The 14,630-nt window shown below is 43.3% G+C and overlaps 1 protein-coding gene across 1 annotated transcript in view; it reads right to left on the reverse strand.

Annotated features, from left to right (window-relative positions):
- Positions 1–539: 539 nt before the first annotated feature.
- adcy8 (adenylate cyclase 8 (brain)) overlaps positions 540–14,630 on the reverse strand; it is a gene marked incomplete at both ends in the record, with an annotated part of 93,500 nt that continues 79,409 nt past the window's right edge. Inside the window, 5 exons of the mRNA XM_084458002.1 lie at positions 540–1,042; positions 3,678–3,792; positions 4,430–4,522; positions 6,942–7,088; positions 11,258–11,416. Coding sequence (XP_084314128.1) covers positions 540–1,042; positions 3,678–3,792; positions 4,430–4,522; positions 6,942–7,088; positions 11,258–11,416 — 1,017 coding nt within the window. The remainder of the gene's footprint in view (positions 1,043–3,677; positions 3,793–4,429; positions 4,523–6,941; positions 7,089–11,257; positions 11,417–14,630) is intronic.

Genomic DNA, 14,630 nt, shown 5'->3' on the forward strand with positions numbered 1-14,630 from the left:
ATTGACCGAGAAAAGTTTTAATCAATGGTTCAGAGAGGATATACAGTAGCAAGCAGGTGTGTGATGACAGTCTCGGGCACAGTATATAACTGCTGTTTGAGAAGAAAATGATTTGCTTTTGTAGGATGAATGTACTGCTATTAGATCATTTAATACAAGAATTGAGATATTGCATAATTAATTTTCCTTCCTCAGGAGTCTTTGCATATTGAATATTTCCAGCCTATAACTGTGACAAATAAAGCAACCGGACAGGAAGCATCTATACAAAATTAGACCCCTTTATTGTGTTCTCTTATAGAAAAAAAATAGAAAAAAGAAACATTGACAACGGGCGAGGAAAAGGGGAGAGGCTAGTGTGAGGGGGGGGGGGGCGGGAGAGTGGGGGTGGGTGTGTGGACCAATAAGGGGCCGGTTGATACGATAGGCAAAACGCTGGATCATCGGATGGATGGATTTGATGGACGACATCGATGGATGAGGGCGGCTGAAAACCGAACGCACAGTCCCATCCCTTCCCCCCCCCCCCTCCCCTCTCCTCAGGGCAGTTCAGTCTTATCCGCCGGCTCGCATTGGTGCCCCGCCCCGCCGCCCTCGGACCCCCCGGGGGCCAGCAACGTCCTCCTGTTGTAGTGGTGGTGGCCCTTCATGATTCCGGAGTTGTTGTTCTCGTTCAGGATCTGCTTCTGCTTCTGCCGGTTGAGCGACTGGACCAGGCCGAGCACCACGGCGGCCAGCGAGTACTGACCGGTCAGCTTGCGCGGCTGCATGACGAGCGGGTTGGGCTGCACGCGGCCCAGCAGGAAGTGCGTGCGGATCTTGCCCTCCTGCTCGCTGATGCCCTTGACGTAGATCTCGCCGCGGTACTCGAAGGCGAAGCCGCGCTCCTTCAGGATCAGGTAGGTCTCCTCGGGCAGCTGGATCTTGCCGCTGACCCCGGTGCTGTCCATGCGGCTGGCCAGGTTCACCGTCTTGCCCCAGATGTCGTACTGCGGCTTCTTGGCGCCGATCACGCCGGCCACCACGGAGCCGTGTGCCATGCCTGCAGAGAAGAGGAGAGAGGAGAAGAGGAGAAGAGGAGAGAGGAGAAGAGGAGAGGAGAAGAGAGGAGAAGAGGAGAGAGGAGAGAAGAGGAGAGAGAAGAGAAGAGGAGAGGAGAAGAGAGGAGAGGAGAGAGGAGGAGAGAAGAGAAGAGAAGAGAAGAGAAGAGAAGAGAAGAGAAGAGAAGAGAAGAGAAGAGAAGAGAAGAGAAGAGAAGAGAAGAGAAGAGAAGAGAAGAGAAGAGAGGAGAGAAGAGAGGAGAGAAGAATAGAAGAATAGAAGAATAGAAGAGAAGAAGAGAGGAGAGAGGAGAGAAGAGAAGAGAAAAGAAGAGGAGAGAAGGGGAGAGAAGAGAGGAGAAGAGAAGAGGAGAGAGGAGATGAGGAGAGAAGAGGAGAAGAGAGGAGAAGAGGAGAGAAGAGAAAAGAAGAGGAGAAGAGAAGAAGAGGAGAGAGGAGAAGAGGAGAGAAGAAGATAGGAGAAGAGGAAAGAATAGAGGAGAAGAGAAAAGAAGAGAAGAGAAGAGAGGAGAAGAGAAGAGAAAAGAGAGCGAGAGAACGCCAGATTGGAAGGGACATACGGCATGAGTTGCATGACTTGCAGAGGTCACTTAAGCACAGTGCTCAGCCCTCACTAGGGCAGTTCAGGTCCCCACTGTCCAGCAACTCTGGCTCTGTTTGTCGCTGTTTTCATTGACTGTTGCACTTATTGCTGTGCTATTGTTGTGGTTATTTTACTGTATTTACTGTTTGTATTGTTTGTTGTGATCTATTGTATTGTATTTAGTAGAATAGTAGAAGAACTGACAAGCACGATAGATAATAAGAAGTTTGCAATAGGGGTTTTCATAGATCTTAAGAAGGCTTTGGATACAGTCAATCATGATATCCATGATATTAAGTTATGGGATCAGAGGGGCTCAAATGGTTAAGAAGCTACATAGAACAAAGACTAGCGTTTGTGCAGATGGGAGAGTACAGGTCCACTCTGTTAAATATTACCTGTGGTGTGCCACAAGGGTCAATTTTAGGACCAAAATTATTTATTTTGTACATAAATCAACGCTTCAAACATTCAGAAAAATGTAATTTTTGCTGACAACACAAATGTCTTTTGTGAAGGAGAAAACATCAAACAGCTGTTGGAGGTTGTCTCAGCCGAGTTAGCCAAATTGAAATTGTGGTTTGATGCAAATAAATTACCATTAAACATAAAGAAAACCAAATTCATGGTTTTTGGTAAACGCAATATACAAGTAAACACACAGATTGAATTAATGATTGATAGTATTAAATTAGAGAGGGTGTATGAGAACTCCTTTCTGAGTGTAATAATAGACCACAATCTCAGCTGGAAACCTCAGGTCAATCATGTCCAGTCCAAATTGGCACGGAGTGTAGGGATATTAGGCAAAGTAAGACACATTATTAACCAAAAATCACTGTATACACTGACCAGTACGCCTTTTCTTCCCTACTTGACCTACTGTGTGGAGATATGGGGTAATACCTACACAAGCACCTCACAGACTATATGCATCATGCAAAAAAAACAATAGGAATAGTAAATAATGTAGGATACTATGAACACACCAAGGATTTCTTTTTAGAGTTACAAACATTGAAGTTTATGGATTTAGTTGATTTCAAAACGGCACAAAATTGTATACAAAGCCAGAAACGAATTACTTCCATGCAACCTTCAAAGATGGTTCAGAGACAGAGAAGGAGAATATAACTTAAGAGGGAGATGGAATCAACCAGTGGTGCACATTACGCTGAAAAGCATGTTCATCTCTGTGTGTGGGGGGAAGTGTGGAATAGTCTACCCGAGAACATCAAAGAAACTAAACATATCGCACAATTTAAAAAGCAGCTTAAAATATACACACTAGAGAAGTATAGAAATGAGTAATGAGGACGAATATTGATAAATTGGGAGGAGTATTGATTGTTAAATATGTAAATATAGAAAGATGATGTAAACATTGACCATGTAATGCTAATCAAATGAAAGAAGGGGGTAGGGATCAATAAGCTTATGCTTCACTCTACCCCTTTTTTTGAACATGTAACATGTACTATTTGCTTTGTTTCTTTATAATTATTTACTTAAGTTTATTTATTTGAGATATTCTGTTTGTTGTCAAATTCATGATTATTATTATTTATGTTATTATCTATATCTAAATGTTGACATGTTCAAAAAATAAACTTTTCATGCATTCATTCATTCATTCATTATTTTTTACTCAGTGACATCGCGAATGAGGGCCTGGTCACCCTCAATGTATTTTCCGAGCTTAAATACAGGTTATGAATGAATGAATGAATGAATGAATGAATGAATGTTAGGAGGGCGTGTTTTTAATGATTTTAAAGCACCATCTAGTGGCCGTTTAGACAGTATGTACAGTATTCCACCGTATCCACATGCTGTAGACAACATCACTTCCTTATCAACCCTGTCGCCAACCCACCCTCTCAAATAAGAACGAGAGTGGTTTCACTCTCTACTCAGATTGCATTCTATTTTAATCTGGTCAATGAACTGAATAAGAAGTAGAAAACAATCTATTGATTTGATTTGAATAAGGGATGTTTAGGTGATTGTCTGGAAGTAAATGGAGTACCTACCGATCCTCAGCTCAAAGTTGTTGAAAGAGTGCTTGTTGATCTCCTGGATGCTTTCATTCAGGGCGATGGCGAAGTCCGCCAGGGCGCACAGGTGACCCCATTTGTCCTCACATTGCTATGGACACGGAGGGGAAGAGAAGGGAGGGTCACCTCGGCGCAGAGCAGAGATCAGGCCCCAGAGAGCGAAATTGAATCAGGTTCAGTCAAGGGGAAGGAGGTGATAGCAGTGCTGTTGGGGCGATATGGAATCAGAACCACACACCCATGGGAATGACTAGTATCGCTATGATTTTAAAAGTCAAACAATGAGTTCCTTGTTAAGATTGTGCTGGACTTGTACATTTTATTGTTGCTAACGTTTGTCTTCCCTTTTAAGCATATTAATTTACTGTGATTCATTTGAATAAGCTTTGGGATATCAAATGAGGTATCACATGGGTTTTTACCCCACGTGCACTCCAGCATGCTACACCACAGCAACATGATATCAGCCAATCCCTTCCATTCTGATATTCAGTCAGAAAAGAAAGACTTCTTGGGGTGCCCCGGACTGGGGCGCTTACCATGTAAAGGCTAGTCCTTTCTGTGGCGGTGTGGGTTCGAATCCGGCCCACGCTCTTTGCTGCATGTCTTTCCCTCTTCTCTCTCTCTCTCTCCCACCTTTCCTGTCTGTCACCTACACTGTTCTATCATAATAATGCAGAAATGCCTTAAAAATATCTTTAAAAAAGAAAAGAAAATGAGGACTTCACCTGTTTCTCAGGTGACAGGCCAGACACGGCCATGTAGGTGCTGCCGATCGTCTTGATCTTCTCGATGTCCTGGAATCGCTCTTCTCCCAGCAGCTGGACAAACGCAGAGATGGAGAAAAGAAGCACAAGTGTTTCTGTGTTAGTTAACGCTGCTCAAGCACAAGTGTTTCTGTGTTAGTTAACGCTGCTCAAAATCACAAGTGTTTCTGTGTTAGTTAACGCTGCTCAAAATCACAAGTGTTTCTGTGTTAGTTAACGCTGCTCAAAATCACAAGTGTTTCTGTGTTAGTTAACGCTGCTCAAAATCACAAGTGTTTCTGTGTTAGTTAACGCTGCTCAAAATCACAAGTGTTTCTGTGTTAGTTAACGCTGCTCAAAATCACACCGCTTCAATTGACCAGAAAAGCGTTTTAGGGGACTGGTAGGAAATATCCAATAAATGGTTTCAGTCCATTCTCATCTTAGTCTCTCTCCAGACTCAAATATTATGTTGAGTCTCTGCGCTCCACATCCTACATAATCTGAGCCACTTCGCCACCCAAGCTGGTGTTCTGAGGGCGTATTGACGGGTCAAAATTGAAAGAGTGACAGGTCGTAGCAGCAAATGAGAGACGCTAGCCCAGGTTAGATGGGCGGGGCATATCTATGGGTGCGAACGCCTGATCGCGAAATTCGTTACTGATTGGTGTCGCAGGGATTCCGGCGAAACCACTGAATTGCCAGGATTTGAGCAGCAGATTTTAGCATGAAGTGTCCCAGAGAGACCCATAGAGAGATCTGCAGCATGCAGTAACGTAGTTAGCGTAGCTTATCAGCGAAAGAACCGACATTCTCAACTGGCGTCGAGACTATGCTCATCTAACCTCTCGCCATGTAAAACTAGTGGTACATGTTAAAGAGATAGCAGTGTAATTCACTGGTGATTTGCATGTTAATAGACATTTAATAGACCGTACTTTAACATCGCTCATTAACAAAGCTGAGGACTTGGAGCACCAAGTGAAGTGTTACAGGCTACTACAGTATATGCATCAACTAGGCCACTGTGAACATCACCATAGCCTTGTCTAAGGGCAGGTCTGTCCAAACCCAGCTTTTGAAGAGAGAGCGGATTCTCCCCCCGGCCCACAGCTGTAGACCTCAGCTGGTGTCTGTCTGGCTCTGGCCTCGTTTAGTGACATTGACAACGTCCGGGACGAACACAGACCTACAGTAAAGGGCCACTGTCATTGTTTGCCACTGTAAACCCATATGGGAGAAATTAGATTTGATATGTTCTTGTTCTCAAATCAAATGTATTAAACTGAGTGCATTTGATGATATTACACTTCTCTGAGGTTTCACTTCAGCAGTTGATCTTATTTGTTCAGTGGTGAGTCCAATAACCAGTCTTTTTCAGGACATCTGCTTCCTGTGTGTGTGTGTGTGTGTGTGTGTGTGTGTGTGTGTGTGTGTGTGTGTGTGTGTGTGTGTGTGTGTGCGTGTGTGTGTTTTATACAGTAATTTTCATCACTTGCATGGTGTCATATTTAAGAATTAATTAATGAATTAAGTAACCTGTAATATACAAAATCAAACCCATACAAAATCAACCATACAATAACGTCTAATTAATACATGATTGTTTGGTTGATTTAGTATATTGCAGGTTGTGTATCAGAGTGTTTGGAGACACGTTACACACTAGATGAAGCTCGCAGGGCCTCAGCTCTCGTTGTTTTGTAGCCCTGCCATCCATCTTAGATGACTGGATATCCATTACAGTGCAAGATAAAGTATCGGATGGGCAAGGAGTGACAGCGTCCATTTGTCAGAGTTCAAAGGTCAGAAAGCATTCTATGAAAGGCGTGTGTCTGATCTGAGCTCTTAACATCTTTATTTGCTTCAACAACTGCCTCTTATAACCATCACAAATAAATTAAATTATTGCAAAAAAACATACAGGTATCTTGGTGGTTGAGAACATTGATTTCCAGGACCCTGGAAAAAACATCTGAATTGCATAAACACAATACTGCTATGATACTGCACACAACTACACAATACTGCTATTATACTGCACAAAACTACACAATACTGCACAAAACTACACAATACTGCTATGATACTGATATGATACTGCACAAAACTATGAATTAATCAACTGCAGTAGTTGTGTTTGTGGTAATGTCTGAAGGACTGTGACTGTATAAAGCGATTGTGTTGGAAATGTCTCAGTTGTGTAGCAGAGGAGAAGGACAGGTACTGAGATGTCTCAGGTGTGTAGCAGAGGAGAAGGACAGGTACTGAGATGTCTCAGTTGTGTATCAGAGGAGAAGGACAGGTAGTGAGATGTCTCAGTTGTGTAGCAGAGGAGGAGGACAGGTACTGAGATGTCTCAGTTGTGTAGCAGAGGAGGAGGACAGGTACTGAGATGTCTCAGTTGTGTATCAGAGGAGAAGGACAGGTACGGAGATGTCTCAGTTGTGTAGCAGAGGAGAAGGACAGGTACTGAAGACATGGCTTTTCTCACCTCGTCAAAGTCTGCGATGATCTCATTGAGCAGACGCAGACACTCCACCCCCTGGTTGTTCATCTCTGTTTGGGAGTAAAAGTCGGCAAATCCCGGGATGGAGGCGAACATCACGCCCACGGCATCGTAGGACTGGGAGTACAGCTCCTAGGAGGAAAAAAAAAAATCAGTGCAGCAGTGAGTTTGAAGAATCTTTATATTGACTGTAATATTAACTGTAATACTGTAAACACACTGCATCAGACGTTATAGCAGAGTGTGGCGTCACCAATAATGAGTGTTGATAATATATGATGCTGCTTATTAGAAGAGAATGTGTAAATGAAGACATTTGAGTTGCAATTTCAGGCCGTCCACTCTGGCAAAGGACGCTTAGTAGCTAAATACAACCCTGCTCTGTGAGCCACAAGCTCCAGGTAACGTAGCGTATGTTGGAACCCTTAAGCACAAGGTGGCAAAAGAATTGCTTACTTCCTTCAGTGTGCTCAATAGCCCAAACTATAATAGCCACGCTTTACACCAGTCAGACAGATGATGCTGATATGCACAACTCAAAACGGTATTTGGTTTTAACTTCTGCCACGCTGGGTTGACCTTCCTGACCCAATGGAATCAACAGAAAGGCTAAAAAATAATAATACCTGTGTCTGCCTCATACAGTACCATCATCTTTACAGGATAATAGGAGCATCTTCTGTCTACAAAGGGAATTCTCCTGTGAGTTGTTGTGATGAGCGGATGGGAGTTGAGACAAGAAATTAAATAGTGCTCAAGGGCTTGTTATTCATGGCTTCACACATATACTGTAGATCTACACTTTCCTACTAGTCTATTTGAAGGAGTTGCGGAGTTGTTTCACCATGAATCTCCACCAGGGGGCAATGTTGATACGCCACCAACACGCTTGTTGATGTGGTCAGACTGCATTATTTCCACTTAACAACAATAAGTTGATTAAAATGGAGTTGATGCTAGGTACATTAATAATTTATGTGGTGGGCCATTGTTCAAACCTAGGCATAATCAGTTGGGCAGTCAAGCAACAATTGTTTTTGAGATAATGACATAAATTAATAATTGGGCTCTTGCCCTTTGTTCTTGAGGACATCAAGATCAAATAATAATTAATTTAACACGGAAAGAAATGCTAAAGTCACTTCCTGTGTAGCTTCTTTCTATGAATCATTTCTATGAATCTTCACATCAAAGTCTTCTAACTGAATGAAGTAAGATGAACAAAGAAAGCCAGTAGGCCAAAACACGTGATCGCTTATTATAATCATCATTATCAATCAGTTGGATTTTTATGAACATGTGTTTCCTACAACATAATACAGGTGAGTTATTGGTCAGGGCTTAAGAGCCATCCAGTACAACATCATCCTCTTCTCATCCAGTACAACATCATCCTCCTCCTGCACTGAAGGATCATCCAGTACAACATCATCCCCTCCTGCACTGAAGGATCATCCAGTACAACATCATCCTCTTCCTGCACTGAAGGATCATCCAGTACAACATCATCCTCCTCCTCACTGAAGGATCATCCGGTACAACATCATCCCCTCCTGCACTGAAGGATCATCCAGTACAACATCATCCCCTCCTGCACTGAAGGATCATCCAGTACAACATCATCCCCTCCTCACTGAAGGATCATCCAGGACAACATCATCCCCTCCTGCACTGAAGAATCATCCAGTACAACATCATCCCCTCCTGCACTGAAGGATCATCCAGTACAACATCATCCCCTCCTCACTGAAGGATCATCCAGTACAACATCATCCTCTTCCTGCACTGAAGGAACATCCAGTACAACATCATCCTCTTCCTGCACTGAAGGATCATCCAGTACAACATCATCCTCTTCCTGCACTGAAGGAACATCCAGTACAACATCATCCCCTCCTGCACTGAAGGATCATCCAGTACAACATCATCCTCCTGCACTGAAGGATCATCCAGGACAACATCATCCTCCTCCTGCACTGAAGGAATCATCCAGTACAACATCATCCCCTCCTGCACTGAAGGATCATCCAGGACAACATCATCCCCTCCTCACTGAAGGATCATCCAGTACAACATCATCCCCTCCTGCACTGAAGGATCATCCAGTACAACATCATCCTCTTCCTGCACTGAAGGATCATCCAGTACAACATCATCCCCTCCTCACTGAAGGATCATCCAGTACAACATCATCCTCTTCCTGGACTGAAGGATCATCCAGTACAACATCATCCTCTTCCTGCACTGAAGGAACATCCAGTACAACATCATCCTCTTCCTGCACTGAAGGATCATCCAGTACAACATCATCCCCTCCTCACTGAAGGATCATCCAGTACAACATCATCCTCTTCCTGCACTGAAGGATCATCCAGTACAACATCATCCCCTCCTCACTGAAGGATCATCCAGTACAACATCATCCTCTTCCTGCACTGAAGGATCATCCAGTACAACATCATCCTCTTCCTGCACTGAAGGATCATCCAGTACAACATCATCCCCTCCTCACTGAAGGATCATCCAGTACAACATAATCCTCCTCCTGCACTGAAGGATCATCCAATACAACATCATCCCCTCCTGCACTGAAGGATCATCCAGTACAACATCATCCTCTTCCTGCACTGAAGGATCATCCAGTACAACATCATCCTCTTCCTGCACTGAAGGAACATCCAGTACAACATCATCCTCCTCCTGCACTGAAGGATCATCCATTACAACATCATCCTCCTCCTGCTCTGACGGAACACCGCACCTGCAGCCATGAAAGACTGATCCTTACAAGTAAAAACCATAACATTTGCAACCCAAGTCTAACATATTGGGCGCAATTATTGCACAACTGATACACAGCTAATAAAATAGCTTAGGTACCGTAGAGCATCAATAGCAAAGTATCCTGTAGCAGACAGTCTGGTTGGACCTCATTAGATAGCCTTGACTACGTCCACTAATCAGCCCTTAGCGAAAAGCTTAAAGGTTCAGGTGGGATTATCATCCCTCGTCTTTAATGAACCCACGTTTTGACCTGACAGTTCACACGGTTCTGTCATCATGAGATCCAGTGTGTGAATCACTCTATGAGTTGGCAAAGAGGACAGTCACTGAGAAGGGTCAATGGTCGGCCTTTTGTCCCCGATTGTCCTCGTGCAACTCCTCTTTACCGACTCCTCGAATCTTCCATCGTCTCTTGGACAATGGTGACTAACCTATGAATTATGGATACAGGGAGATATCACTCTGCTCCCAAGCTTTTCCTAATTAAAATGGTATGATTAAAAATGCATCCAGCAGGATTGCCTAAGCCCTAATAATCCATTATTAATCAGTCTGTTTATCGTCTCATGATTTTGAAGCCATGAATAACCCGGAGCAAGGGGATTGGTGGGAGTCAAGAGGTGGAAACAACCCTATTTAGGGATGCAGAAGTTCCTGAATTAATTAATTCATTCATTCATTGATGAATGAATGAATGAAAATGGGTTGCGATCATTTGGATTAACAGTAGACTCTGTATGGATGTGTTTGTCCTGACCTGAGAGTTCTACCTGTTTATTAATGGTAAGTAAAACATCTAAAATATCCCATATCTATGGTTATGCTTAATCTGTTCACTCTTTGCTTAAAAAAGCAAAAAAAGATGACAGATGATGTGAAGGGATAAAAAAAGTTCCTTCTAAAAGTTTCACTTCAGATTGATCAGCAGCCAAGCTGACTCATACAGTGACGAAAACAACTCTGTGTCCTTCTGCCTGACAACATGTCATTACCATCAAATCACACGCATGCAACCAATACAAGTGCAGCCTTTATGTTCTGTTCTCACAACGGTTTCCACAAAAGGCTCTTTTCCATCTGCATTTGTAGTTAAACCAATTACGCTGGATTGGAGCTTGGAAGTTGATGAAAAAGGGTGGTGATGAATAGAGGCTAATTGCAGGTCTCTCTCCGAATGGAAATGATGTCCAACACATTAAGCTACTGTGGGGAGAAAATGGAAAAGGCTTCAATGCATAATCAGATGAGAAATGAAAAGAAAACCCATGCTTGTTAGAGAGGTCAGGGGCCAATGATAAATGTTTTGCTCCTGCTCCCTGTATATGTGCACACATGCCAATTTTTACATAATACTCCACAATGACTTCATGGCTTACATGCTGCCACTGTCTGGATGATATTCCGATTGTTTACATTTCAATATGACGATGTTCCTAAGGGGCATGGAAAGTTCACACTGTAGCATGAAGCTGGAAAAACACTTGCAAAAGGAAAACCGAGGCGAAGGCATCCCAAACCTCATTATCCCGATCCTTTTCCAGGAAGTGACGGGCAACGTGACTGGGTAGAATGTTCCGGAGCATGTTTTCGTTGTGTTCTCGCAGCTCCTTCATCTCATTGATCTCCTCCTTGGCCTGGACACGCCACAGGAAATCCAACCGCGCTGTGTACTCCAGCTGTGGGCCCAAGAGAAAACCAGATATACATGGTTAGTACATCAGGCCCAATCCACGCTAGTACATCAGGCCCAATCCACGGTAGTACATCAGGCCCAGTCCACGGTTAGTACATCAGGCCCAATCCACGCTAGTACATCAGGCCCAATCCACGGTTGTACATCAGGCCCAATCCACGGTTAGTACATCAGGCCCAGGGCCACAACCATGAACGTATACTTGGTTTCACCCTGTTGACATGTATATACTGTACCTCAATCAAGAAAGACTAGCTGTGTTCTGAATCGCTCCCTCGTTCCCTCACTCCCTACTCCCTATATAGGGTTCACCATGTACTGAACTACCTAGGGAACGGAGAAAATGTAGGATACATGCACTGTTCCCTGCAAATCAAGGTGAATTGTGGGTAATAAATAGTGGACTATATAGGGAACGAAAATTCAGTGGAGAATTCGGACACTACAAAAAAAATGGGCGACGCCCTATGTAGTGCACTAGTGAATAGGGAGCGATTCCGAACACAGCTTCTGTATTATCGTGTTGAATTGAGACCTCGGGAAATATTAGATCAATTATGGACTGAAAATATCAACAGAGGGAACACATTGTTCTAATGAGGAACACAAATTGCTTTTCTGTTTCTATGAACAATTAATAACTGTAATTTGCTTACATAAATTGATGCCATTTAGTTGTGGTGCAAAACATTTTATTATTTAACCTCTGATACTGGAAATTAATTAATTATAAATTAATAAATTAATTAAGTCAAGCTGTAACAAAGTGATTGAGAAAGGTTTCACAATAACTCATGGTATCAATTAGTCTTAAATAACGTGAGTGAATAGGGAACTTCAAACTAATTAGCCAGCTTCCTAATTAAGGGCGGCTGTGGCTCAGGAGGTAGAGCGGGTCGTCCAATGACCGTAGGGTCGGCGGCTCCTCCTGTCCACCTGTCCAAGTGTCCATGGGTGACACATTAAACCCCAAATTGCTCCTGAAGAGCAGGCTAGCACCTTGCATGGCAGCTGCCACCATTGGTGTGAATGGTTGAGAGAGAGCAGGGTGTTTCCTGCACAGAGAATTACGAGGTGCAGCACCCACACTTGTCCGGGATCCTAAGCTATTGTCCTGCTGTGGTCTCTAGCTGGGTTCCCGAGCCGGTGTGTCTGCTTGGTGGGTTACACCTTGTGGGTGGTAGTTGCTCCTATTCAGTAGTGTGAGATGGCCATCTTTAATTTGTCTGTGTTTTTGCAGGCTCTCGACTTCACAAATGCATCTACAGAAGCACCTTGAGCTGCAGCTTCGCCCCACGCTGTGTTCTATTGTCCACCCACTAGTAGTAGCTAGCTAGCTTGCAAACAATAGCCAAACTAAGATATTATTCAGACAGGCCTTGCTAACACAACAGGTCTGCTATGGTCTGGGGGAGACGGGCATATCATGGACTAAATGGCCAATTACTGATTGCTCCAACAGGTATCAGAATTAGCAGATAAGTTGATTGGATGGGCTGAGCTGGAGTGATAGCAGGTGTACAGTATTTAGTTGGTGTCCATAGTGCTCCAACGGGTATCAGGACTAGTACATGAAAACCAGACAGGAAGGGTTAGAGCTGACTCTGAATCAGTTCAGTCTCAGGTCTAACTCAGTTCGCTCTGTAGGCAAATGGTCATTCAGAATCATTATCTAACAGGATAAACTGTTCAATAAGCCAAACAGACACATTCACAAGGACCAGAAAGCTCTATCCAAATCCAAACCTCGGAATACAGCTAGCGTCAAGTTTCACGGCAAGCTAATTTAGACTAGGAAGTGTACTCACCAGTACATCAATTAGTAATGTACACATCAAACAAAGAGATTCTGCCATGTAAGTTAATTGATCGCTCAACACAGTTAGTGATAGTGGCATCTATTGCAAAGCAACACACACACACAAACACACACACGCACACACAATGTACACACTCGCTATACTGTACATACACAAGCAGAATGTCAAGGTTGATAGGCACAGTACCTCTCTCAGAGCAAGACAGTCAGTCACTCACCCTGGTCAGTCACAATCACACACTGTACACTGTCACAATCACACACTGTCACAATCACACAATGTACTGTCACAATCACACACTGTACACTGTCACAATCACACACTCTACTGTCACAATCACACACTGTACACTGTCACAATCACACACTGTACTGTCACAATCACACACTGTACTGTCACAATAACACATTGTACACTGTCACAATCACACACTGTACTGTCACAATCACACACTGTACACTGTCACAATCACACACTGTACTGTCACAATCACACACTGTACACTGTCACAATCACACACTGTACACTGTCACAATCACACACTGTCACAATCGCACACTGTACACTCACAATCACACACTGTCACAATCACACACTGTACACTGTCACAATCACACACTGTACACTGTCACAATCACACACTGTCACAATCACACACTGTCACAATCACACACTGTACACTGTCACAATCACACACTGTACACTGTCACAATCACACACTGTCACAATCACACACTGTACACTGTCACAATCACACACTGTACTGTCACAATCACACACTGTACTGTCACAATCACACACTGTACACTGTACAGCAAATATTCTACTGTGAGAAATAAGAGGCGCAGTTGCTATGGAGATGAGGAAAGAAACGCATGGCTTTGTAAGGCAGCCAATCAAGGGATAGTGTCATCAAACCTTGTAGAGTATACAGCAGACTACACAGCAGAGATGAATGTGTAGACTATGGAGGGACAATGGATGTCACAGTTCAACAATTACTGTAAAATAAAAAAAAACATACTAACAACAACAAAAAAACAACTCGGTCTGTGAATTGTGCGATGTGTAATTGATCAGGGCCAGAATCCACAGCAGGGACCATGATAGGGTTACCTTGGCTTGCCCAATTGCAAGAAATCTCTCCTCTTTGAACAATGAATACAAATAAAAATACAAAAGTGATTTGAATGCTAAGGGCTTGGGCCTGATGTACTAAAGCATGGTCGCTGTTTCTTCAAAGCCAGTACTGCTAAATGGTTAGTTTGGGGTTAGTAGAACTGTTTATGAAGCTTTGGTCTTCGTGTACACGTTACCCAGCAAGCTTGAAGAGCAGTTCATTTATTTTACCAATAAATTCCACTAGATGGTAATAAG

The sequence above is a fragment of the Borostomias antarcticus genome, assembly GCF_949987555.1.
Source record: "Borostomias antarcticus genome assembly, chromosome: 24".
NCBI lineage: Eukaryota > Metazoa > Chordata > Actinopteri > Stomiiformes > Stomiidae > Borostomias > Borostomias antarcticus.